This window comes from Ceratotherium simum, chromosome 20, assembly GCF_057802395.1.
Source record: "Ceratotherium simum simum isolate JZ-2026a chromosome 20, ASM5780239v1, whole genome shotgun sequence".
NCBI classification, from domain to species: Eukaryota; Metazoa; Chordata; class Mammalia; order Perissodactyla; family Rhinocerotidae; genus Ceratotherium; species Ceratotherium simum.
In genome coordinates, this window is record NC_141919.1 from 35536669 (window position 1) to 35563874 (window position 27206).

A 27206-nucleotide genomic window follows, 5' to 3' on the forward strand; every position below is an offset into this window, starting at 1 on the left:
CGTCTCCTGATTTCCAAACCGTTATTTTAATTGCTTGCTGGACATTTCCACTTAGCCTCAGTGCTGCTTGATATTTTTACTGCACTTTTGTAGTCGATTCACTCTGCCACTTTTCAGGGCAACTGTTTTATTCCTTCTGAAACTGCCAACGTCTTTTCCTTATGGCTTACCTTCAGCTGAAAACCTTGCTGTTTATTTCACTGAGAAAATAAAAGTTATCAGAAAAGAATTTTTCATCATCTCTCGCCCACATTTCCCCATCTGCCCGTATACTCTGCCTCCCACCTGTTACCATGGATGGAGTAAACCTGCTGTCTAAGGCCAATCTGCCTGTCCACTGGATTCCATCCCTGGTTGCATAACCAAGGACTTCCTTCTTGTAATTATCTCCTCTTGGTCCTGCATCATCAGCGTTTTCCGTTCTGTTGGCTTTCCCATCAGTATACAGACGGCTGTAATATCATCCATCTTAAAACCTCTTCTTGACCATGTGTCTTCCTCTACCTACCACCTTATCTTTCTGTTTCCTTCTCAGCAAACTGACTCAAGAGTTAGTAATCGTTAATAAGTTAATAATAGTACCTAAATTCATTGTTTCTCTTTTTCTCCCCCCGCTTTATCTTGCACTCACTTTTGTTCCCTGCCGCTCCACCAAAATCACTTTTATTGATGTCACCACAGACTGTTAGCTCTCATCTTATTTGACCTCTCATCAGCATGTGAGACAATTGAATATTCCTTCTTCCTTTTCTTTACGTGGCGTTTAGAACATTATACCCACCTGATTTTCTTCCTGACTTAATTCCTTTGTTAGATGCTTCTCATCTTCCTGATTGATAAATGTTATTAAGCCCTATGAATCAATCCTCAGACCTGTCGTCTATATATACTCCCTAAGGGGTCTTGTCCAGATTCACAGCTATAAATACCAGGACTCCCAGATTTATGTCTCCAATCTTAACATCTTCTCTGGACTCCAGACTTATATGTCCAACAGCCTCCATGACAGTTTTTATTGGACGTGTAATAGCCATCTCAAACTTACTATGTTCAAAAGCAAACCCTAGATCTTTCTTCCTCCTCAAATCTATACCTTCCCCAGTGTTCCCATCTCAGTAAGTATGCCTGTTCTGCACCTGCTTACTTAAGCTAAAAACCTTGGAGTCATTCTTGCCTCCTTTCCATCCCACATTGAAGGCATCAGCAAGTGCTCTGGCTCTACTTTCAAAATATATTTAGGATCTGCCCATGTGTCTGATCCTTCACAGGTACCAGGCTGGTTAGACCACCATTATCGTGTCTGGACTGCTGCAGTAGCCTACTGACAGGTCTCCCTGCCCGCCTCCACCCTTCCCTTTATCCTTTATACCAGCCAGAATGATACTTTTCAGGTATCAATCACATCTGCAGAGGCTTCCTCTTACATCTAGAGTAAAATACAGAGTCCTTATTGTGGTCTACAAATGGTCCATTATCTGGTCCTTTCTTCCTCCCAACTTCATATCCTAACACCCTCTCCCTCAGTTGTTGCCTTCAAAGCACACTGCCATTCTTGCTTTTTCTCATATATACTAAGCAGGCTCCTACTCAGAGCCTTTGTATCTTGTGTTCCCTCACCCTAGAATGTTCTTCACCCAGATATTCAGATGGCTCACTCCTTCATTTCTTCCTGCTCTCAAATGTCACCTCAACAGAGAGGTCTTTCCCTGCAGCATCCAGATTACTGTTCTCTTCCCCAGTCAGGCTGTATTTTCCTTAGTAGCACTCGTCACTACCTGGCATCATATTACATATTTGTCTGTCTTCCTTAACTTGAATGTAACCCCTATGAGTGTAGGGACTTTGTTTGGTTCATTGATGTATTTTTTTTAAAGATTTTATTTATTTTCCCTCCCAAAGCCCCAGTAGATACTTGTATGTCATAGCTGCACATCCTTGTAGTTGCTGTATGTGGGACGCGGCCTCAGCATGGCTGGAGAAGCGGTGCGTCGGTGCGCACCCGGGATCCGAACCCGGGCCGCCAGCAGCAGAGCGCACACACTTAACTGCTACCCTATTGATGTATTTTTATTCCTATGCCGATGTGTGGCACAGAGGAGGTCTCAGTTGAATAAATGAATGAACCACAGATACCTCAAGCTCAATGTTTAAATTAAAATTAAACTCATCATTTTACCATCTCCCTTTTTCTTCAGATGACACCCTCCCTTTCATTCCTGTTGATTCAGCCTTAATAGCTCCAGATTCTGTTTTTTCCATTGCCAAATGCTTTAGTTCAGCTTCTCAACATCTTCTCCTGGAACTATTGTAGAGGCTTCCTAACTGGTCTTCCTACCTTTAGACTATCCTACACATGCCACTCAAGATGTCTTTAAAAAACAAATTGAACACCAAGAGTGAACCCTAAGGTAAACTGTGGACTTTGGGTGATTATGAGGTGTCAATGTAGGTTCATCGTTGGTAACAAATGTAGCATTCTGGTGAGTGATACTGATAGTGGGGGAGGCTGTGCATGTGTGGGGGCAGGGAAATCTCTGTACCTCCCTGTCAATTTCGTTGTAAACCTAAAACTGCTTTAAAAAAATAAAGTCTTCTGGTGCTGGCCCAGTGGTGCACCCAGTGTTCCCCTTTGGCGGCCCAGCGTTCGCCAGTTCGGATCCTGGGTGCAGACCTACTCACCGCTCATGAAGCCATGTTGAGGCGGTGTCCCGCATAGAAGAGCTACAACTCTGCAACTATGATACACAACTATGTACTGGGGCTTTGAGGAGGAAAAAAAAGAGAAAAAGAGGAAGATTGGCAACAGATGTTAGCACAGGGCCAATCGTCCTCAAAAAAATAAATAAAAAAATAAAGTCTTTAAAGGGAAATCGATCCTGTCATTCTCCTATCTAAAAATCTCAGTAGGGGGCCCGGCCCTGTGGCATAGTGGTTAAGTGCGTGCGCTCTGCTGCTGGCGGCCAGGTTCGGATCCCAGGCACGCACCAATGCACCGCTTGTCAGGCCATGCTGTGGCGGTGTCCCACATAAAGTGGAGGAAGATCGGCACAGATGTTAGCTCAGGGCCAGTCTTCCTCAGCAAAAAGAGGAGGATTGGCATGGATGTTAGCTCAGGGCTGATCTTCCTCGCAAAAAAAAAAAGGTAAAAAAAAAAGATAAAAAAAATCTCAGTAGGTCTCCCTGCCTGTAGTCCAGACTCCTTAGGCTGACATATAAGACCTTTTGTAATGATGAATCCCAAGTTAACTTTCCATACTATTCACCCCCTACTTTTACACCTTACGCTTCTGCCACGATGAATTTATCTTCCTCAAGCATGCCATACTTTTTTATGCCTCTGAGTTTGAACATGATAGGAAGCCCTTTCCCTCCTTCCATCTGGTGAGTTCATATTTCCAGATCCAGCTCAAAACTCACTCATTACATAAAATTTTCCTTGACTGTCCTCTCTTTGAGACTCGGGCACCATTTCATAATATGCTGTTACTATTTGCTATGTCTGTCTGCCCCACAAGGCTGCCTATCCAGTCTATTTGGTGACTGTCATGGAAGCCAGCATTGTGACTCACACAGACATCACTGAAATAGTTTTTGAGTTATGTTGAAATTGTTTGAAGATATTTGGGTTCTTCTGGTTTGCCATCTCATTGCTCTTGGAGATAAATATTAAAGAGAAACACGTGGAATTTCAAGGGTGTATGCAGACCGGAAAATAAGAGATTTATCTTTTCTTTTAAAGAAGCAGCAATCTTCTGCAAAGTTTCTCAACGCTGAAAAAAAAAAGTGTAACTATAAACTTTATAAGATCAATTTAATAAGAACAATCTGAATTCATCCTCCTCATTCCAGCCATGTCATCACTTGCTCATAGCGGTTTGAGTCACATCTGGGAATCAGTCTTAGCTCCAGAAACCCTAGAGTGTTTTCACTAGCTGGGTTAGTTTATTGTGTTGGTATATCAGTGCTGATGCCTTCAGCAGCTTCCTAAGCATGGGGCTAGATGACTCAGAGTCCTGTTTTAAAATATATACACATCTGCTGCTATATTGTTTCTGCCTCTTCCATCGATTAAAATAATATCCTCTGATTACTGAGCACTTACCATTGCTAGATGTACAATACACCATCTTTGGAAAGAATTATCACCATTTTACAGGTAAGAAGAAGATGGGTTGGAGCATTGTCATGAGTTGCCCATGTTCAGTAAGAGCAGTGGTGGAGGCTGGATCCGGAAGCTTGTCAGCTCACCTCCCACATTCTTTCTTTGCCGTGGTGGCATTATGCCTGGCTTGAGATGTCTTTCCCCACCCTTGTTTACTGGGGGAACCGGCACTGAGTGGAAACTTGAGTTGTGCTGTGATCAGTGGCGACCTTCTAGTACATGGACTTTGTGGAATCTTTGCCTGTTCAGACACTTGTTTTGTTTGCTTCCTTGTTCTCTAGCTGTTTTAGGAAGGTGAACCCATATAAATGAGTGAAATTTTGCTGATGCTAACAGTTGTTTGGCCCGTGGAAAGATTTTTATTTCATTAATTGGCATTGTATATTATGTTTTTTTTTTTTTTTTAAGTTTTGCCTTGGAAAATGTTAAACATACACACAAGAAAGAGAATAGTGTAACGGGCCCTTATGTACCCATTACCCATCTTCAAGAATTCTCAGCATTTTGCCAGAATTATTTCATCTCTTCACCTCATGCCATTGTCACATCCAGTTAAATTTGAAAATAAGTCCTGGGCCGGCCCCGTGGCTTAGCGGTTAAGTGCGCGCACTCCGCTGCTGGCGGCCCGGGTTCGGATCCTGGGCGCGCACCGACGCACCGCTTCTCCGGCCATGCTGAGGCTGCGTCCCACATACAGCAACTAGAAGGATGTGCAGCTATGACATACAACTATCTACTGGGGCTTTGGGGGAAAAAATAAATAAATAAAAATTAAAAAAAAAAAAAAGAAAATAAGTCCTTAAGTTAGAATGCTTTTTTTGACAAGTTGCTATTTGGCGTGTATTCTACTGGTAACCATGGAACAAATTAGTAAGTTGCAGCTCTTGCACTGAGGACATAAGAATCTTTTTTTTTTTTTTTTTTTGTGAGGAAGATCAGCCCTGAGTTAACATCCATGCCAATCCTCCTCTTTTTGCTGAGGAAGACTGGCCTTGAGCTAACATCTATTGCCAATCCTCCTCCTTTTTTTCCCCAAAGCCCCAGTAGATAGTTGTATGTCATAGCTGCACATCCTTCCAGTTGCTGTATTTGGGACGCGGCCTCAGCATGGCTGGAGAAGCGGTGTGTCGGTGCCTGCCCAGGATCCGAACCCGGGCTGCCAGTAGCGGAGTGCGCACTTAACCGCTAAGCCACCGGGCTGGATCCGGAAATAAGAATCTTTATTCCAGCCAATAAACAAGACTTTGGAATAAAATACTTTAATTTGGTATGTGAGAGGACTAGAAGAGTTGGGCCAATATATTTAAATCTCTTTTAGAAGCTTTCTCTTTTAGAAATCTCTTTTAGAACTACTACAGTAGTTCAAGAATGGAGTGCATTTGAAAATATATGTATAAAATCAGTGCTAGTAGTTTCTTCTTTTTTTTTTTTAATGGTCCCTCATGTTTTAATGTCTTATCTATTGATCTTTTTTACATTGCTCAGATTAATCTTGTTTTGTCAATAATCTCTTTAGGGTCTTAGAGAAACTCTATGAAAATACTTTACATACATATTATTCTGTTACTTGATATAGGAAGAATGGTAACATAAATTTAAGCTGTAAAAATTTCTTTACCCGAGCTTCTCCAGCACTTTCCTCTATTACCATTTTCCTCACAGCAACTTCTAGGATGTTTCTGAAGTTCTGATATAGCTGATTTGAATGTTAGCAAGAGAATAAATGACTAATTGAGGCCTAAAATTATAAACAAATAACGACTTTGTTCAAATGATCATATTAGTTATCAATAGTTACTTTGTTTACAAAATGGAGACAGTAATAGTGGACTCTTAGGTTACATTAGATTAATAACAGAAGTAACTTCTTACACTGGTTTTTCCATGTTGGATGGTGTTCCCCCCCACCCCTCCCAACCTTGGAACTTGCTGACAAAATAGGGCAACTAGGTAGTGAGGATCTCTGGTTACCTTTGAAAAATTAACTGGTATTGAGAATACTCACATCTTCTGTTCTACCCATTTGTATACTGAGATAAGAACAGGTTATTAATGGATGATTTAGGATTTAGATGGAAAACATTTTTGTTCTTTTAGAGTTCCCCTCTGCCAAAGGCATTAAGTTGCCTAAATCACTTAAGATGAAGTTCTATAGAAGCATTTTGTAATGAACAGAACTTTATACAGTAAACTTTCTGTTTCCAAAATAAGGCAACAGTTATTCTTTCAGAACCTTTATTTTGGACCCTAACTTACCTCCTTGGGGGGTTAGAAGTATGTTACATGGCAGATTTTGTGTTAACTTAGCCGGACATGGCGTTATCGTACATTATATCCTTTCATCTCTACAATCACCTGGGAAGAAGGTAACAGCTTGACTCCTATTTTACATGAGGAAACAGGATCAGGAGATTTAGCGAGCGGTCCAGGGGGAAACAGCACAGCTGGTCTCGTGAGAGTGTCTCACGCCAACGGCAGATGATCTGTAAATGGGGGAATGAAGGAAATTAAGAAAAACAGAAGCTTCAAAGTAGGAGAGAAATTAGGCTATTTGAGGGTAAAATTATTTTAATACCTGAAACACATTTTTTTATAGTTCACACACTGCTTTTGATTCACACCACAATCCTATGAGATAGCATGGCAGATATTATTCTCATTTTACAGGTGAGGAAACTGAGGTCTGAGGAGTAAGTGTAGGTTGAGGAACAGAACACAGGTCTTCTGACCCTCACCCAGGCGTATAATTCTAAGCATATGGTGAAAGACGAGTCTAACAGAGTGGTTCTCAACGCTGGTGGGACATGTGACTCTCTGGGGAGCTTGGAAATACACTGGTGCCAGGGCCACATCCTCAGAGATTCTCACTTAATGGATCTGAGGTGAAACTTGGTCTGTGATGTTGCTGTGATTCTGTTATGCAGTCAGGATTAAGAGATAGCCCTCTGATGGACAGTCTGGTAGACGGAAGGTTAAGAAACCCGAGGGTTCAGACCAGTTGTGCAACTGCTATGGTACTTTGGGTGAGACTGCTTGAGTAAGAATAGACAGTCACATTCTACCTGCCTAAGAGTTACTGAAAATATAAAGAGAATTTTTATAAAAGCACACTGAAAATATTTTTTAAAAGACAGAAAAACATCACTACATGATCATTGCTGTTATCACTGGGGAAATATCAAAGATGTGACTTGGTTTAGTTTTTTGTTCTAGTATCCAAAATAGTTGTCACTGCTGTGTATGCAGATGATAAAATAATACTGAAGTTTATTTCATTTCTAATTGGATTCCTTTCATGAATCTTAGGAGATTATGTAAATCAAATTTAGTGATTAAAACAGCAATATGCTAAAATTGAAAATAGCAGCAAGGATCATGTCTTTACACCTTTATCCCTGGTAACTAACATAATACTTGTCACATAGGAGGTTCCCATTAAATATTAAACAAATTAATAAGCTGAGTCTATTCTGTGAGTTCCATAAAGTTACTGTAAAACATATTAGTATGGTTTTATGACATACAAATTTTGAATTAATACTTAGAGCAATTTCATAATTGTTAATAGTGAACTTTCTCTTAATACCATCTATTTTCTTGTAGGACCTATACAAATCAGCCTTCTTTTATTTTGAAGGAACATTTTACAATGATAAAAGATACCCTGAGTGCAGAGATTTGAGCAGGTATAGTTTCCAAAAATCTTCTCAAAGTCTTTCCTGTTTCTAGTTCTCAAAATAATGTTGTCTCCACAAATCCTATTATTGGTCTGTTAAGGCTCTTTGCCAAGGAATTATTTTGTTAGATTGTTTTGGGGTCAAAAATTCTCTCTCAATTTTTAAAATATTTTCAAAGTTATTTCATCCTAGGTACTAGTAATCAAAATTAATCAAAAAGTAATCAGAAATTAGTAATCAAATATATCAAAAAGTTAATAAAAAATTTTTACTCCAAAAAGAAAATTTTCCTACCAAAGATATACATAGACCATTTCAAGACCTTTGCCAGCTCTCTAGAATTATTTTTTAAATGTATTATCTGCTATTTTAGAAATTACAGTAAATCTTGTCTTGAACCTTAGATACAGCTAAAAAAAATTAAATCCCACTTACATACTTGATTAATCTCTGTTCTTCATATTTAGTTGACAGCAGTAAATTAATCTTTCACTAGTTTTTCTGCTTGTCCAGTGTATACTACTGTTTGCCCTAGGTAAGTGTATATATATACACATATGTATATAGTTAAGTACCTAACATGAAAAATCTGTATCTAATATGTTAATTCGACTATACTTTTGTTATCAGTGTCCTAGCAACTAGAGTATATATGCATATGTTTTCTGAGTGTTTATATAAATTCTTTCATCACAGCCATTTGTATCTGTGTTCTAATGTAGCAGTTCTCAAACTTGTTGGTCTCAGTGCTCCTTTAGACTGTAAATAATTGACTCCAAAGAGCTTTTGGTTATGTGGGTTATAACTCAATATTTACCATATTCAAAATTGAACTAAGAAATATTTTAAATATTAACTAATGTAAATAATCCCATTACATGTTAACATTAATAACATTTTGTGAAAAATAACTTTTCCAAAACAAAATAAAATAATGAGAAGAGGGGCATTGTTCTACATTTTCCACTCAATGTGAAGTGATAACACACACCACATAGCCTCCAGTAAACTGGGCATTTATGAGAGAAGAGTTGAAAAGGGCAAATGACATTTTAGGATTACTGGAAGGATAATTTTGACCTCATGAACCCCTGTGGGGGTCTCAGGAACCACACTTTGAGAACTGCTGCTGTAATGAGTGAAGAAAAATTCAAAGTTCCTAATTCCAACATGTGTCAGCCACTTCGATTTTCATGTTGGGATGGCAACTGTCCAGTAAATTGAGCAAGCCACGTTTTGTGAAATACTGCAGTCACACACCATTTTCTGTCACTTTTATGTTTCTGTGGAGCAATGATACATCTTTGCCTTTTTCCCCCCTCAGAACTATCATTGAGTGGTCAGAGTCCCATGATAGAGGCTATGGAAAGTTTCAGACTGCTAACATGGAAGATTTCACCTTCAATGACTTGTATATTAAACTGGGTTTTCCTTACTTGTACTGTCACCAGGGAGACTGTGAACACATTCTTGTCATTACCGACATAAGGTAAGTGGCAGCACTCAGAACTTTTTATTTGTTCATTTGTTCTTTTCTCCTTTTATTTCATGGTATATAAAAAGCACAGGTAGTTTTTCTTTTTTTTTTTTTTTTTAAATAAGAGGAATAAAAGTAATCATCGCTGCAGCTTGGCTTGGGAGCAGCAAAAAAAGAAAAAAAAGAAGTTTGGTTTCCATACAATGACCAGCTCTGCATCTATTTGCATCCTCTGTTCATTTTTTGGAAAATCTATAATAAGTACTTTACTGTTAGGAGGTTTTAGATACTTTTATTTATTTATTTTTATTTATTTATTTATTTCCCCCAAAGCCCCAGGAGATAGTTGTATGTCATAGCTGCACATCCTTCTAGTTGTTGTATGTGGGACACGGCCTCAGCATGGCCGGAGAAGCGGTGTGTCGGTGCGCGCCCGGGATCCAAACCCGGGCCGCCAGCAGCGGAGCGCGCGCACTTAACCGCTAAGCCACGGGGCCGGCCCTAGATACTTTTAAAAGTATCTCCATTTGTATATTAGACAGCTGTCATTCAGGTAGTAGTCACCCACTTTGTCTATCATATAGGCCCTTTGCTTTACAAATTTGAAATTGTATTTCTAGGTTTGTCTTTTTGCCAAAATTTGAAGGAGATAAAAAGGAACTGGGGGAAGAGAAGAGTAATTCTAATATTTGACAAATGTGAAGTCTTAATACTTTGATAAAGATTTAAAGTGGGAAGAACTCAGTCTAAAATGAGATTTGGGGATTAGTCATAAATTGTGTATAGCTGGTATGTCTCTTCCTCATGAATAGGGCTATTCATTTCCTTACTTAGGAAATCTCAATTTATGAAGAACTAATATATAAGAATAAGCTCTGCTCTGTCCCTGGTTTGATTCCTTCTTAGAGGCCATTTTTAAGTCTTTTTGTGGAGCAATGATACACCCATGCTTTTATTATACCGGTAATAGGAACTGATGCTTTTAGGAAGTCCCTGCTTTTTACTTTTTTTGGGTCTCAGTGACCAGTCTCCAAAAATTTACCTCCTGTGCACGCATTCTCAGGATGCTACCAGAGGAAGTACTTCACACGAAGGCTAAACCTTAAAAAAGAAAAACACGGAATGCAAAGCAGAATAGATAAGATATAAAAGGAACTCTCAGAATGATGGGAAAAGGAAGTTTCAGAATGATGGCTGAGTAGCAGACCTAAAGAACAGTTTAGTCCAGAGACTGGAGCAGGATGGGGGACTCAGGAAGGACGTCTAGAACTGCTAGACCTGTTGGTGCGTAACCCAGGTGGACAGTACGTTTACCGCGGTCAGAGAGTAGGAAACTGAATCAGTGACAGGTACACTGAAACCTAGGCAAATGTAAACATGAGAATTAGCTGGAAAACAAAGTGTTACATCATAAGAGGAACCTGTAGTCAACTGTGTAGCTTAGGTGGAAGTAGGATTAACTCATCAGAATTTAAACATTAAATTCTGTTTAACCAGAGTTACATGTAGTTCTATAGAGGGATGCGGAGGAGCTAAACTGAGAAGAAACAGTTAAGAATGGAACACAGTTGCCCACAGGGAAGAACTGCTGCAGCGGGAGCCAGGAGAGCTCCTGCGCCTCACAGATCTGCACGACTTAGATGATGGACGTTTCCTCCTTTGACAGTGTGCTCTGTAAATGTTCTGTAAGCTGTTCCGCCTGCTCTTCCACTCAGTGAGGGGAACGTGCCTCCGAAGAAGCAGGAAAAGGAAGACAACCCACTTTTCCCTGGTGATCTTAGTTTGCTTCCCTTTCTCACAGTGTAGGCATATTGCTGTCCATCCAGTGTCATTCCTTACTTAAACTCAAGGTGGAGACACAATTTACACTTATTAAGCATTTGCAATGTGGGATTTTCCTAAGGAATTTTTTTAACCTAATTTAGACTACAAGTTATTTTTATCTTACAGGTGAATTTAATCATTCAGTGCCATTCTATAGTTTAATAGTTGGTAAACTGTTAAGCTTATTAATCATTTTCTGATGAAGTCGATAAATTGCTACCCTTTCTTACTAAAAAAAAAAAAATCGAACATTAGATTCTTATCAGTCCCTTCATTTTTCAGAAAAGAATCAGTGCATGGTTAAGGGATTTACCCAAGCCCACTCAGCCGACTAGTGGCATAGTGGAGATTGACTTCCACTTACAATTTCTTAATTCTGACACCGAAAACTAAAGTCCTACCAATTCACATTCTACCAGGTGCCAGATTTGGATTCTAATAAAGGGGACAGTAAACAACAAGAGCCATATTGTAACAGGTAACCAGTTAATCTACGTAAAATAGCTAGATAAAATAGTTAAATGAAATAGTTGCTCAAACTAAGTTCTATAAAAAAGGTACTAAGTATTGAGCAAAGCAAGGATTCTTTGATGGAATACCTTCAAGAAAAGCTGCATACAGTATCTTGCTCTTAGAGAGGCACAGTGCACATTATCATAAAGGGATTTGAGAAGTTTCACAGGAAAGAAAACATTGTTTAATCCAAAATGCTCTTTTGGACAACGTGTTTTGTGGAACACAGTTTGGTCAAACCCGGTGTAACAAGTCAGTCTGTTCCTAAATCTAAGCAAAAACTTGAAAATATACCTACTGTGTTCTTAATGTTGAGGTACAGATATATTTAATTCTTTACAGATCACAAAAACTGCACTTTAATATCTTATTTTCTCATGTACAAAAGGCTTGTGCATCGTGATGACTGCTTGGATAGGACACTTTATCCCCTTCTTATCAAAAAGCATTGGCTGTGGACCAGAAAATGTTTTGTTTGTAAAATGTACACAGCCAGGTAAGTGATAGCTATTTTTTCTTTGAGAAGTATTGGTTTTTAATCGTCAAGTACTTTTTTTCATTTTTGGTATTTCAGTTCTTTTCTATTTTCAATCTGAGGCCTTACACTTTGGGGTATAAATAATACAAAAGGGTTTTATCTAGCAGGGAAGTGCTGCAAATCAGTTTAGTAGTTACAACCACATTTTAAACAATAAGGAAATGAATTACTGTGTACAGTGGAAGTCCAGTGGTAGTTCAGACTGTAGTTTGGTTGATACAATGCTCAGTGTCATCAGGGGGCCATTCTTTCTGGCTCTTGTCTACAGTTTACAAAATCAGCTTCTCTTCAGTGAAAAACTAACACATCTCATATATAATGAGGTCAAAATATGGTTTTATAAAATTCTTGCTTTATATGATTCTGCTTGTTTAGATTGGTTTTTAACTGAGGATCAGAGTAATAAGAAACCATTAAGAGGTTTCTTAGTGTCATCAATTTGTTTTGGGTTCCCCACCACAGTATTGCTTTTCTAAATGATTAATAGGAAAACATGATAAATTATTTATAAGATCAAAATGGAAATCAGGGAATGTTAAAACATTCCATGAGATGCAGAATTAAGGTAGACTGAAAAACAGCATTTTCCTCTTACTGTGAGCTAACATCTCAGGCCAAACAAACCAAAATCTCAGTTGAGTAATATTACCCATATTCCCATTTGTATACACGCTAACATTTTATCAGCTGGAGTTTTCAAATTAACCAGTAATAATTTACCAGTTAGAAAGATAAATTAAGTGAAAGTTTATCAGGTCTGTAGCCTCTAATTTATTTTGGTTTTTCAGGATGCCCTATTAGAAAAAAATGATTATCTTCACATTAACAGTTACTTGGAAGATAGGTATGCCATGGCAAGTGTATGATGCTTTCAAATATGGATTTATATTATTCTCTACTTACCTTTAAGAAGTCTTTCAGAGAAACAGCATTCTGCAGTGTTTCTGTTAATTGTCTTTTTGCCTTGGGGAGTATTGGTAATGATATGTCTGTATCTATATATGTGTACAAAATTATATAAAGGCCTTTGGGAATGTTGTGCTTACATGTTACTATACAGTGTGTTAAAGCATGAGAAAGTTGATTGTAATGCTGTACCTTTTTTTTAAAACTACAGATGGGTGACGAACAATGACAGTTTTGCACCAGAGGACCCGTGTTTCTTTTGTGATGTTTGCTTCCGAATGCTTCACTATGATTCAGAAGGCAACAAACTGGGAGAATTCCTCGCTTATCCTTACGTTGATCCTGGAACCTTTAATTAATAACAGTGTACCCTTGTAAAATAACTGTACTCTTGCATGGTGCTTTTATTTCCAAGAACGCCACTAAGGAACAGGATCCACCCAAAACAATCAGCTCAAGTTACCTGCCCCGTGCCCCCCAACCACCTAAAGTTAAAATCAGAGACTTATAAAGTAACTTGATTGTATTTAAATGTTTAGAAATATAGTTATTTCAGTATTTATGCCAAAGTATAGTTTTTATTTAGTGCTTTTTGCCCAATTTTAAGTGAGTTGTTTATCTGAGTTGTAGCAGTGCTTTATATAGTTTGAATACAAATCCTTTGTATACATGTATTCTGAGTTTCTCCCAGTCTTTGGCTTGCCTATTCATTCTATATCCAGAGTGCTTTTTACTCATCTATCATTAGCAAATTCAATTAATGATACATCAAGTGGTGGAAGTGTTTTGAAAATTCTTTGAAGAATGTGAGACCTACACCTTAGACCATGAGGCTTCCAAGGTAAAGATGCTTCAAATATCTGTAATGAAAATAAGGGAGAAGTTAAGAATAAAAGATTATTTAATAAATACAATATTAAGAATAGCTATTACGTAATTTAATGTCACAGTGGGCTCTTTTGTAATGTTAGGTTTTGTTTTGGTAGAAACTAGGCCCACTAAACATTTTAATGAAACTCACTTCAGAAATAATGAATATAAAAAGATCTTGAATAGATACTCATATCTTCACAGAAGTACCATTTAAATTGAAGCTTCTTGACAAGAACTTCTTGTGAATCACAAATGCTATGAGTTTAAAATGTACGTTAACATTTTTATGATTTAAAAAAAAATTACAGATTTTATGTAATATGACCACTGAGACACAGGAAGTCAAGATCCTATGGATTGCTAGCTCTGGACACTTATTCTTGGGCAGCAATACCCAGTATTCTGTTTGTAAAAAGAAAACACACAAGTTTTTCTGGCTCAGCTCTTCCATTCTTCTGGCCCTCTTACTATGATAATCCTAGTTAATGCTCTTCTGTCATTCTGGGCCAAGGGGCCACCTTGATAAATTCCAAAGCCAAGCTCATCAGAGAAAACTATAGCTATCTATATGAAATGTTTTCCGGAAAACTTTTTTGGTGGAAGATTTAATTCTAAGACTTTTAGAAATGCTGTAAAATAGTTCATTTTAAATGTGTCATATTTAAATTTCACATTCTCTCTTCTAGGTTGTCTTTAAATTTGACTGAATTCCACATTTCCTGGATGTCTAAGAACAGACATTTACCATATAAATCAAAAACGGATTAAGCCTATAAACCTATGTGTTTGAAACGTTGACAGTGAAATGTTTTATGGACTCAAATGCCACATATCCAGTTCAGCCAACTGGTGTGTAGAGGACAAGCACCTGTTTCTGGTATGTCTAGTGGTGTTCTCATTCACTGACTCTGTCAATACACTGGCTTATGTTACTGCCTAAATTTTTACTTTCTTATTTCCAGTGATGCTAAATTGAACAGACTGAAAATTCTCCTGGAAAACCATAGATTTACCCAATTTCTCAAAGTTCCACAGGTAGAAATGAATTTTTGCTTCCTTTATTTTTAAACTGCATTCCTTATAGGTCTTGCGTTAGTATGCAAGGGTCTGTGTACTATCATTTTTGTCATTTCATATCCTCAAAATGACAAATCCTGGAAAGTGAACTGACATAATGGAAGCATTAATCCATGTGTGGTGCCAATCAGTTCATTTTAGTAGACAAAAGACTGTTAAAACATTACTGCTATTGAAATTCTTGTTGTATCCTTTATTGAGAATATTATCCTGCTGTTCATTAACTTTTTCACTGAAGTTACAAAGGCTCAGATATCTTTCTGTCATTTCCTGGTGAAATCTAGAAAGGAAAACCTAACCAGGTTACTCCCAGAATTTGCCAGTGTATCAGTTATACAGGTCTCCCACCAAGTACAAGTCAAAAGAAGCTCCTAAATTTGAAATAGGCATAAAAGATGTCTTGAATGAGGGATTTTATACCTGCGAAATTCAATATTAAACACAACATGACTGTTAAAGTACAAGTATCAATTTATCTACGAAGAAAAGCAATTATGAAAATGTGAACTTACCAACATCCTCTGTAGTTAGAAACGAATTAGATTTTGATTAAATAGTGGATGGTCATGCACAAAATCACTACTTAGAAAAGCAATACCCATTTCCTTAAACATCCTTTTCAGGCTTCAGTATCCTCAAAGGATAATTTGACCTTTCTCCCAATCAAACTGCAGTCTTTATCATCTCTAAGGTTAGAGAATTACACAGCACAAATATAAAAACATTTCTGCCCATAAAGTAGCTTCTTCATTTCTTAAGGTGTAATGGGTTTGCTGTTTCCAATAGATCATAGTTTCTCTAGCCAATGGAACAAAATAGGTTGTTGGTGAAGCCCTCACAAAGCCTTTGCTTTTGTATAGGACTAGATGGCAGACCTCATCTTGACCTGACATCTTCAGCCAGGTAAGTGTGTGTGGGTATGCCACAATCAGTGTACCAGCAAAAACTGAGTAAAATCTATCATCCTACTAAACCACAGGATATAACAATTGTAAGGTTTTCCAAGCTGTTTACACGTACAAACCCGCATTCAGGTTCTCCAATTCAGATAGTACATCTGAAATTTCTCCAGAGCAGCTGAGAAAACCTTCAACAATCGATTCTGCTGGGTCATGCATAACTTACTCTTTTAAATGTTATCCAGTGGGTTAAAAAGCAGCATGAAATAGGTGTTGTTTATACATACAAAATAAAGTTGTGTGTTTTTTTGCTAGCTATCTCATTTAAATTATCTCTTAGTGACTTGTTCAGCTGTGGAGTTTTGACCAAATACACAATTTAAATTGAGCCAGTGCTCCTGAAAGTGGTCATCTGTGAATAAACTTAATGACATAGAGAAACATTTCTTAAAGTGAGGGTTAAAAGAGAACGCAACTGTGTTTTAACACTACATAAATCAACCGGTTAGAGCAAGGTCAGCCCACACAAGCAAACCATGATCAGAATGCTGCTGTGTGTCTCCAGAAGTCGAATATCCTATGGTTTCTTGGTAAAACTATATAGATCTGTTGGGTCACAGAAAAAAAGAAAGGGTGAACAAAAAATAACATTTCCTTTATTTTTATCATTTTGAGCTTATGTTGTAGTTACCCTGTCTCCCCAAACAACACAACCTCTATGACCAAGTTAACCAAGAAATTACTCCCTTGAAAGTAAATCCAGAATTTTAACACACTTTTGTAAATAGCAAAGAAGTAATTTACTAGTAGAGTTTGATAGAAAAATTCTTTAATCAAAACAAGTTTACATGTTGACACCTATGGCTTAACTAGAATAAAGCTGTCCAATTTTTAATTGCGTTAAGGACCAAACAGATATAATGTAATATTGAGAGTTCCCTCAAAACAGTGGGTCCTAGTTCCATTGTAAGACCTCTCAAAAGCAAAACACCAATTACTGAAATAATTAAAACTTTTCACCTGCAGATGAAAACAGTTATCCGAGAGGTCAAAACATACAATGCATGTCACATGCAAACACTGGTATTAAGCCTTTTCCCCATATTCATAGTATCAAAACATGAAGTGTGTCTTTTAGGTACTGAAAACCACCAACTGACCTAATATTCAAAATATCTTAGAAATGCTATCTGTTAAGTTACTCTTAAATTTTGTGTTAACCTTGGTTCACCATGACTTAGTCCATATACGTGAATACAGACTATCAAAGCACTCCTTTTCTTAGTCTACTGCCTCGGAACAACTAATGTTTCCGCTTTTTGCAATCCTGTCACATGTATGATATAGAAATAAAAATTCCTTATGTTTCCTTCTATAGTAGTTACTTTTATTTACTGCATAAGTATCATGGATGTTTTTTTTCCCAATTAAAAAAATACTTAGTGACCTCCTTAATGAGTGACTTAAAAAATTCAGCAACTTGAGACATTTCTCAAAAAATAAACTTGTATCATTTAGTTTTCACCTTCAGCTACTCGTGCCTGTAAAGGGTCTTAGACAGACGGCTGAACCCTAAAGCCAGATTCATTCCTATATACACCCATTCTGCTCTCTGCAGGTAAGTCATGTGACTTGAATTCCCAGCCACAAAACTAAATTACCTTCAAAAGTTAACATTTGTTTTGTACTTTGTAGAACTGTCAGTTGGATAATCTAGTTGTCATACAAAAAGGCATACAGACCACACACATTGTTACAAAGCAGCAGGATAATGTAGCACAATGTAGACTGCGAGATTAAAATTAACTTTTGATAAAAGGAGTGAGTACTTGTATAGAAGTAACATTTTATCTACCATAAAAATGCATAACTTCTACAAAACCCACAAACAGTGAAAAGACAGTCTGATAAATCCAAGATTTGTAAAAACTATGCACAAAACCCAAGGTATTTGGGAAAAAGAGGAAAGGTTTTTATACAAGTAGCAGTGTTAAAAATGTAACTTTTTTCTATTATCAATTACACATTAACATACACACACTAATTGAAAATATGCTACAACCAATGTCTGGAAAAGCAGTTTAACATTTCCTAAATGGATTTTCCCTCACATTTACTGTGTAATGTAGCTGTTAATACTGCACAAGTACAATTAGCAATAATGTTTAATTACTTTTAAACAAAGATAAAGGGATTTTCTCCCTCATAAACAAGTTTGAAACATCAAAACCTATGCTTATAAAAATTTAAAACTCTCAGCAGTCTAAATATTTGAAATGGAAACCATTACAAACTTCTCAAATGTTCTTTATATTCCAGGTATGTCAACCTAGTTATCTAGTGTAGAATCCTTCAGAGATATTTCAGTCTCTCTCTCCTCACTGGATGGCCTAAAGAAAAGGGGGAAAGAAAGGTGTGACAACTGGGATTAGGGGCTTTTTTCCCTCAGGATAAAAAAAGACATTAAATACATTGTTTTTTAAACCATAAAAAGATTAAAAAAAAAATCCTGACTTATTATTTTTGTTCAAAATTTTATTTTACCATGTTGTATCTTCTTCCCAAAGTAATATGCAGATCAAGTAAAATAACTCAGGGAAGCATCATGGCCCAGGCCCTTTGCATCATTTCCAGCTTTAAAATGAATTCTCTTTTACATGAAAATGTTTTATCTGTGATACCAACATATTACAAACTTTAATAAAAAGAGGAGATGATATACACACAGGCAAGATTTTCTAGAATTTCAGAATTAGAAGGATGCTTGATTCCAAGTCCTTAAACAGCAGAACAAACCAAGACTTGGATCTGTGGTTCCATATCTAGTTAATTTAGAGCGTGCGTATTATTAATACAAAATAGGCTGCGATTCTAGATCTAATTTTTGTCACAAATTCAAGAAAGTATGAATGTAAGTCATTATTAAAGGTATATCAGTGAAAGGAGGCCAAGGAAGAACAGTTGTTTTTTTAAAACTGGATTCCTACCTAGCTCTGTTCCCTTGAATACAGTGGCAAATTAGTTATAAGATTTATGTTTTTGCTTTTTTGATTTTTACCCTGCTTCCTGAATTCACTCAGTTCCTGATCAAAATACAATCCCTTTTACCAGTAACCTTGGAACAGCAATATGATTTAAAAATTAAACAAAAACACATTACTACCCATTAAAACATGTCCTTACTTTTTCTTACTGCTGGCCTCATGGTTGTCCTTGCTTTCTTCATTGCTATCTCCATTATGCTGTGGTTGATTACTGTCTTGAGCATCAGATCCTCCATTTAGAGTCTTTGAACCTTTGGAAAGTGGAAAAACTGTTAGATCTAAAACTAAGATGTTCTCTCAAGATCCAAACTCAAAAATAAAACATGGCCCTGAAGTTCCTAATACTTAGTATGTTCCTGAAGTTCCTAATACTTAGTGTATTTTATTTGAAATTACACAGGAAGCCTTTGGATAGCTGAGGCACAAGCAGCAGCAGGGTTACTACATTTTTCTGTGGGTCCATGAAGTAGATTATTAATCTGATTATTCCATGTTACTGTTATCAGGAAGACTATGGGTGGCACAACTCTATAGAGCATGATGATTTATTCTAGTTCTTAGAAAAAACAATGTGAATCACAGTAAAACTTTGTATTTATCATTTTTGGTATTTTAGAACAAGAAGTGTCAAAAGCAGTATCCCCTAATTAACATGATTTTGTGCCCTATTACTAAGTAAACAATGAGGGCTTCCCTGTAAATCTTATTTCATTAATAAATCTCTAAGGAGATTCCCTAATAAATGAGTAAAAATTCCAACTCCTTTTGAATGTTGGCTGCTGCTAAGACATTTAATAACAAGGAACTCAGGGAACTGATAATGGTACTATGATTCTGTTTTAAGAGTCTGTCAGAGATACATCCTAAAATATTTATGGTTGAAATGGCCTATCTAGAACTTGCTTGAAAATAATCTTCAGGGGCCGGCTCCGTGGCTTAGCGGTTAAGTGCGCGCGCTCTGATGCTGGCAGCCCGGGTTCGGATCCCGGGCGCGCCCCGAGGCACCACTTCTCCGTCCAACGTGAGGCCGAGTCCCACGTACAACAACTAGAAGGATGTGAACCTATGACATACAACTATCTACTGGGGCTTTGGGGGGAAAAAAATGAATAAATAAAAAAAAAATCTTAAAAAAAAAAAAAAAGAAAAGAATCTTCAGGGGTGTCACAGAGAAACCTGACGGGGGTCTAAAAGAGCAATGATCACGTATCAATAGATAATTGCTGAAGCTGGGTGACTGGGGAAATGGGAAGTTCATTTCTCTCTACTTTTTTGTAGGTTAGAAATGTTTCCTAATTTAAATGAAAAGAGGATAACTACTACTACTACTACTACTACTAGTATTTAACCACTACTAATTTAAACTTGATGCAAACTTAATGATTTAAACTCGATGAGAAAACAGAAGCTACGGTTGAGCACTTGACTACGTTCTCCTAAGTGTTTTACGCGATTTTTATGTCATTTAGTGTAGATAAGGTATTAACGAGATTTTGATTGCACATCAAAACCATTTTTTGAAACCAGTCCCAGCAAAAGTTTATTCCCACTTACCTGTTTGCTCCTTTTCTAGTTTTTTGTTTGGCCCTTTCTTCCCTTGATCTTTGGTTTTATTTGCTTCCTCATGCTGTCTTTGTTCAGCAAGAGATTTATTCAGCACTTGTGTGATCACAGAATCTCCTTCGCCAACCAAAAACATGTTCTTAAACTTGTTATACAACATTGTAGACTTTTCCATGATAATCTGACTAACTTTGAATCGCCGTATCTGAGAAAACAAAATACATACTCATAACTGTTTTCCTAATTGATTTTTTCATGTTACTTTTTAATGAAGTGGTGACAACGAGGAATTACTTACTTTTTTCAGTGTTGTAATCATCTCTGTATGTTTCTGAGCTTGCTGCATTGTGACCTGAAGTGAAGCGAGTTCATCCAAGGCCTCAATACATCTGTTCACATCCTTCATGACAAAACAGCAATTTCGTAACTGTTAACCTCAACCTATATAATCTATTTCTAAAGATTACTTTTAAAATTTCAAACAAGGCAGTACAAAATAACCAGTAATAGTCCCTTTTATCTTAAATTTACATATACTTATAAAATCTGTGAGAAAATAAATATGAAGCTATAAAAGCACTGTATTTTTAAATGAGGTATTAAACACTTACAAGATTATCAATTTTGAGTGAATTTTTTATTTCAGCATGTATCCTCTGAAGTCGAGAATCCATTGATGTTTCTATAAATTAAAATGTGAAACACAGTAAATAGTTTTTCCAAAACCAGTATTTCTGTACAATCTAAGCAAAATACAATGGAAAGATTTGGTGAATTTTAAAAAATGTTCTTAGTAATCTGCCTACATCACTGAGAAGTTATCTGGCATTTTTAGTATTTGGCTTAGGAAAGCAACATTCATCACGTAAGCAAAAAAATATCTAGCTGCCTGTGTTTCTAAAATAAGCAGTCTGCATCCTTAAACAAACCTGCTTCACCTTACAAGTTTAACCAAAAATAGAAAATCTTTATCTGAAACCATCTGTCAAAAATGAGACAACATCTAGCTTTCGGCAGTTACAAAAATTTGACTTCATCAGATAATGAGCATTAAAACAATAAGCATGATGCCTCAGCAGGGTCACCTGATTATACTTAAAATACAGTGCAATGCTTACAGAATCCATTAGGGTTTGAAAAGTATTTCTAGGATTTAAGATCATAAAATGATGGATTTCAAAACTTATACATGAAAAATGAAGTGTCTAACTTTTGTAACTTCCTTTCTATGTTTAATATAATTTTATACATCTTAGAAAGTGAAATAACTAACCTCGCTTCTTCTCCACTTTCTTAACTTCTGGCTTCTTTCCTTCATCTTTATTCTGCCTATCAAATGTTAACACAAATATTTCAAAACATTGGAACTCCCACTGATTACCAAATCCCCACAATCCCTTATGTAAAAGTTAAAATTTTTTTCTTTAAAATAGTAAGTCAGTAGCCTAGATCACAAGCAATTGACTGTAATTCTTAGAACTCTGCAATGCCACAGTATTAGTATTAATTACTGTAAGTGAAACTCAAAACATGTAAAAATTAACATGCTAAAATAAATACTCTAACAATCTCATTTTACAGTAGCATCACAAAATAATTTTAACAGCTATCATGGTGAAATTTTTTTCCAGCAACAGTGTTGTTAAAAGACCAATCTCAGGGTCAATAGACAAACAGGCCATAGTGGGAAAATAATGCCTATGTTTCATGAATTCTACATCACAATTATTTTAAAAAGTAGCAGTTCAAAATAGACTGATTTAATTGTTCCCACATCTCCAAAGGGTAGATAATTGAGAGGTCTGAAGTTAGTTTCAAGGTTAAATACTAATGGTTTCTTTGCCAATATATCAGACTTAAATGACATTCACTAACATTTACATTATTTCACAAGTGAAAAGGTACCATTTTACTGTTAAGTCTCAAAAATAACCATTTAAAAATGAATCCTTAATCATTTCTAGTACCTTGGCTTGGAGTTCAGGCCCTATCATAAACCAATTAAAATAGACAAGAACAAAAAAATATCTAAAAATCAGGTTTTTTTTAAAAAAACTTTATTTTAAAATTTTGGTTACAGTTTCATTTTTGTTTTCTTAACAAGTCTACTGTTTAATCTCTCAGGATTAAAAAAAACAATTATTAAGATTCTAAAGAATTAAACAACAAAGGAATGTCAAGGGAAGGGCACAACTGCCCCATTCTCTGGGGTAGAATAGCTATTCCAGTTTAACACCTAGCTTCAAAACAAAATGAAGTTTTATATTTTCTAAATGAAATAATGTACAACCACCATCTTCATCTGAGCTTATAACTTTCAAACACAAAGCTTCATTTTAAGCTTGGTAAAAAACTTAACAGGAATGATGGCCAACCTTAGTATGTAGTGTGTACCTTACAGGAATTTTTTTTTTTTTTTTAACAGTCATAACACAGTAATAATGCCATTAATGAAGTCCTCAATTTAGAATCTGGAACATTCTTCCATCAAGGGAGGGGAGGGGGAAATTCAGTCCAATGAGTCTGTCTCAAGATCTTCATCTCTTGTTTGCTCCACTTGTATTTTCTTTTCAGTAACTGGATTAATGCTTTGAGCCCAAAATGAGATATATTTTTTATTACTGTAGATTACATGTTGTTTGGCTGGGAATACAATACAATAAACTTTATTTTGCATAATGCATTTCACACAAGCTGCATCTGAAATGCTTTACAGAGCAAAACTGTCCAAGTACAAAGTTTTGTAATAACAGGAGAAGGAAAGAAAACACAAATATTAGAATTTGAGAAAGTTACATTCGGAGGACATTCAAAAGAATCTGAAACACATAAAGATAACTTTGAGATACTGAAGAAGGGTTGGGCTAGATTTACTAAGCAACAACTAATTTTATATCTTAATTTGGGAGCACAATCAAGTTAAAAGCAACAAACAGTCCAACTTTTCAGTGAAAGGATAGAAAAGGACAGCTACCAAAAAGTAACTTTAATATTTACACAAATGGTCAAAATCTAACAAATTAGAGGGAGTCATATTTCTGAGCTTTAGATCAATTTTTAAATTACTCCCTCAAGCAGCTGAAACTGCTTATATATCCTCCAAACAACAAAGAAGGCAGAGTCAAACGCTATACTTGTAAAGAAAGACACTTGGCTTACAAATATATAAAGAAAAAGTACAAAATTATTTAAGAATACTTTAAAGAATTCCACTGCTTATCATTAGGTTTGTCTTAGTGACCCAGAGCATGTTTTTAAAATCACCTCCTCACTAAAACAACCAAAAACACCAAGTTTAGTCAGAAAAATGCAAGACGCTTCACAAAGAAATGCTTTTCAGAGAAAGAACTCAGAAGTGACAGTCTAAAGATAACTAGAAAAACAAATGTAATAAATATATGAAGCCTAATCATCATTGCTTTTGCTGTTTTCCTTCGAATAAAATTATGGAATAAAATTAAAGGGGAAAGAAATTCCCCCTGGTAAGTATATACTGTCTCCAAGTATCAAAACTTAAAGAGAAATCAGCTCTGAACCTGATTTGTATTGCACACATCTAACACAAACCCTGTCAGCCTTTTAGATTTACTTGTACTGGCTTCCTGGGTTTCCCACTGTGCTTTTGTTATTCTTGCTGGTCTTTTGGGGGAGGCTTGCTGGTGGTATGAAAAATAAGGATATTTCTTTCATTCTTTCTCCACCAATATATTATCACCACTCTTTCTGTATTTAACACTGTACAAATAAACAGTAGAGGATGAGGACACTTTCTGCAAAGCCACTAACAGTTAAATCCTATCTGCACTTTTAGTTTAAATTAAAAATAATTCCCAGGGTGACTACCTCAGTGAATTTTCATCCTCTTAACTCAGAAAAAAATGAAGCCTGAAACATGATTATCATATACTGAAGATTTGTTTCTTACACATAGGAATAGTCACCTCTTTAAAAGGCTTCATAAGGTCTGGAAAATGAGATTCTACTGTTTAAAAATTTCATGCTAGCTTAAGAAACAAAATTTAGAATAAAAAAATACTTACTGCTCAGTTTCCATTTGTTCCTCTTGCTTGCGTTTTCTATCTGCTGCTTCTTTCTCATGTTGGCCTTTGAGCATATTCCTTCTATGAGCAGTCTGCACGTTTCTTCCACCTTTTCTCTTCTGTTTCATTTGAGAATTAGAATGGGTTTATTAACTGTTAAGTCAGTGCTTCTACGATTACAATCTTGGGAGAAAAAAGCAACTAGTTTTCTTAAGGGATAAATACTTAAATCACTAATTTAAAAAAATCTCAGGGCCGGCCCTGTGGCTTGGTGGTTAAGTGCGCGCGCTGCAATGCTGGTGGCCCGGGTTCGGATCCCGGGTGCGCATCGAGGCACCACTTCTCCATCCATCCTGAGGCCGAGTCCCACATACAGCAACTAGAAGGATGTGCAGCTATGACATACAACTATCTACTGGGGCTTTGGAGGGAAAAAATAAAATAAATAAAATCTTTAAAAAAATCTCAGAATTACATGTTGCTGCTATCTAAATTTAACTTTCTCTTGATGATTCTGGGAATTCAAATCTATTTTCTGCACAATAGGAGTGATGTCCTCTGGTTACAATGAAGTATGTCAGGCTATTTGCCTCTACACTATGATTCTGGCTTCCGTATCTGTTTACTGACAAGTACACTGCTCAACAAATCCAATTTGAGATTTTGGGCTTCTAAAGTACTAAGAAATCAGATAAAATAAACAAAAAGATCTGCACATGGCCTGAGTGTGTAGATCTGCAAGGCTATATACACAAAACTTGTGTTTTTCACAGAAAAGGATACATATAGCTTTAATGAAATTCCCAAACAACTGTGGCATCCAAATAAAGTACTACTGATAAAAGAATATCACTGGGATAATTAATGAAAAGAAATATATATATATATATATATACATATGTAAATGCACCGCTTTTATATCTGTCTTCCCTGGTCACAGCCTATTTGGCTCAATCTCTACTCTCTTACCTTTTCTACATAGGTGGAGTTATTGCAAGTTTATTATATAACATTTAATTTCCATATCATAATTATGAAAAGGTAAGATCAATTTAGAATGTACAATAAGGCTTCAAATATGCTTTTTAACATAGCTGATTCAAGTTTCTTCAGAAAGGTAAACTCAGTTTATAAAAGTCAGACTGTGACAGATACTGAAAGTTTACTAAGATTAAGAACCATACAAGAAACTAAAAATAGAACAAATATTTTATGTTATACATAAATGTTCTACCTTTTCACCTTCTTGATCATCTCCTTCCTCTTCAGAGTCAGAGGCTGAGGTCACCCCTGTTTTAGCTAAATTTTTCCTTTTTGATTCAGCTTCTTTCTTCCCCTCTTTTTTGTCTGGCTCTTTTCTTGGCTTATCTTCTTCCTTCTGGCCTTCTTCATCCTTTTTAAGCTGCTTTTTAGGTTGTTTTTCCTCTTGCCCCTTTTTCTTACTTTTGTCTTCTTCAGTTATCCTATTTTAGAGAGTGCAACAATGGAAAATGAACTTTTATGTATCATTAATATTTCTCATTCAACCATACTCTCCCAGTCAACTGAATAAGTATTTTGGATAACAGTAAGCTATAATTTTTTATTTAAGGACAAATTTAAAATATATTTAGGTAAAATATAATGGAGTCTTTACTATCCAACCATAAAAGAAAAAGAACATCCTTTTAATATAAATTAGAAGATACAAAAATTATAGTGACATTAGGGTAACAGAAAAGTGATTTTCCCCCTTTGTTTTCCAAGTTTTTTGAAATGTGATTCACTCACTGAAAGTGCTCTTATGTGCAAGGTACTATTCTTGACTCTGGGGATACAGCAGTGTATAAGATGGGCGAGATCCCTGGATCTTATGGAGCTTATATTCTACATATTTTTAAGAATAAATTATGTTTAAAAAGCATACACTGGGAAAAATACAAATGCAGAAGTGAATTGCATATGATCAAATATGATCATTTTAGAATTCAAAGAAATATTCTTTGCAAGGTAAAGGGCTCCCAACTTATGCATATAGTGGTAAATCATACCGCCAATTAAGCATAACATCAAACAGTGCTGAACTCACTAGCACCTAAGCAGTCCCATCACCACTGGATTTCACAGACATCACTAAAACAGGTCAAACTACCAAAATTGCTCGGTAATCCTAACATTACTACTGGATGATATTCATGCTAACTAGGTACAGCCGAAATAAATATAAGTATTTATGTTATGACAATAGGCTCTAGAAGGAGAATCAAATGATGCCAATGCTAACCACATAATTACTTTTAAGGATACGTTCAACTAAAGCAATCCCATAAAGAAATACCACTTGAAGCTTGGATGAGCTATTTAAAAACGAACCTTTGTACTGTTCAAGGAATTTCACTGAGATTTTCACAAAATCAATTACATCAATGGATTTGAGAGCTGGAAGGGACTCATCATACAGTCCAATCCATTCCACTGGACAAATAAGAAAATGATGATGCAAAAGGTCAAATAATTAGCCCAATATCTCAATTCCAAATCCACTGACCTCCTACCAGACAACTGCTTCCTTGAACCCTTCAGAGATTATTAAATTGGAACAAAAAGAATTCACTTTTTATCTCTTTAGAAATT

At 36.2% G+C, this 27206-nt stretch overlaps 2 protein-coding genes across 9 annotated transcripts in view; one reads left to right on the forward strand and one right to left on the reverse strand.

The window, feature by feature from the left end:
- The window catches only part of SNAPC3 (small nuclear RNA activating complex polypeptide 3), a 46297-nt gene extending 23319 nt beyond the window's left edge, over window positions 1-22978 (forward strand). Inside the window, exons 6-12 of one of the 5 annotated variants that reach the window (XM_087444622.1) lie at window positions 7766-7848; window positions 9164-9328; window positions 12042-12149; window positions 13309-13938; window positions 14657-14847; window positions 14933-15005; window positions 15908-22978. In XM_087444622.1, coding sequence (XP_087300748.1) covers window positions 7766-7848; window positions 9164-9328; window positions 12042-12149; window positions 13309-13456 — 504 coding nt within the window. In that variant the 3' untranslated portion in view covers window positions 13457-13938; window positions 14657-14847; window positions 14933-15005; window positions 15908-22978. Of the gene's footprint in view, window positions 1-7765; window positions 7849-9163; window positions 9329-12041; window positions 12150-13308; window positions 13939-14656 lie in introns of all 5 variants that reach the window. The other 4 variants (XM_087444620.1, XM_087444621.1, XM_087444623.1 and 1 more) reach the window with 4 other exon arrangements.
- Window positions 16581-27206, reverse strand: part of PSIP1 (PC4 and SRSF1 interacting protein 1) — a 40427-nt gene continuing 29801 nt past the window's right edge. For 2 of the 4 annotated variants that reach the window (XM_087444617.1, XM_087444616.1), the window contains 8 exons: window positions 25828-26056; window positions 24594-24712; window positions 21827-21882; window positions 21165-21235; window positions 20852-20953; window positions 20545-20758; window positions 19130-19241; window positions 16581-18336 (listed from right to left, as the gene is read on the reverse strand). In XM_087444617.1, the coding sequence (XP_087300743.1) occupies window positions 18276-18336; window positions 19130-19241; window positions 20545-20758; window positions 20852-20953; window positions 21165-21235; window positions 21827-21882; window positions 24594-24712; window positions 25828-26056 (964 nt within the window). In that variant the 3' untranslated portion in view covers window positions 16581-18275. Of the gene's footprint in view, window positions 18337-19129; window positions 19242-20544; window positions 20759-20851; window positions 20954-21164; window positions 21236-21826; window positions 23197-24593; window positions 24713-25827; window positions 26057-27206 lie in introns of those variants that run through there. The other 2 variants (XM_087444618.1, XM_014792401.2) reach the window with 2 other exon arrangements.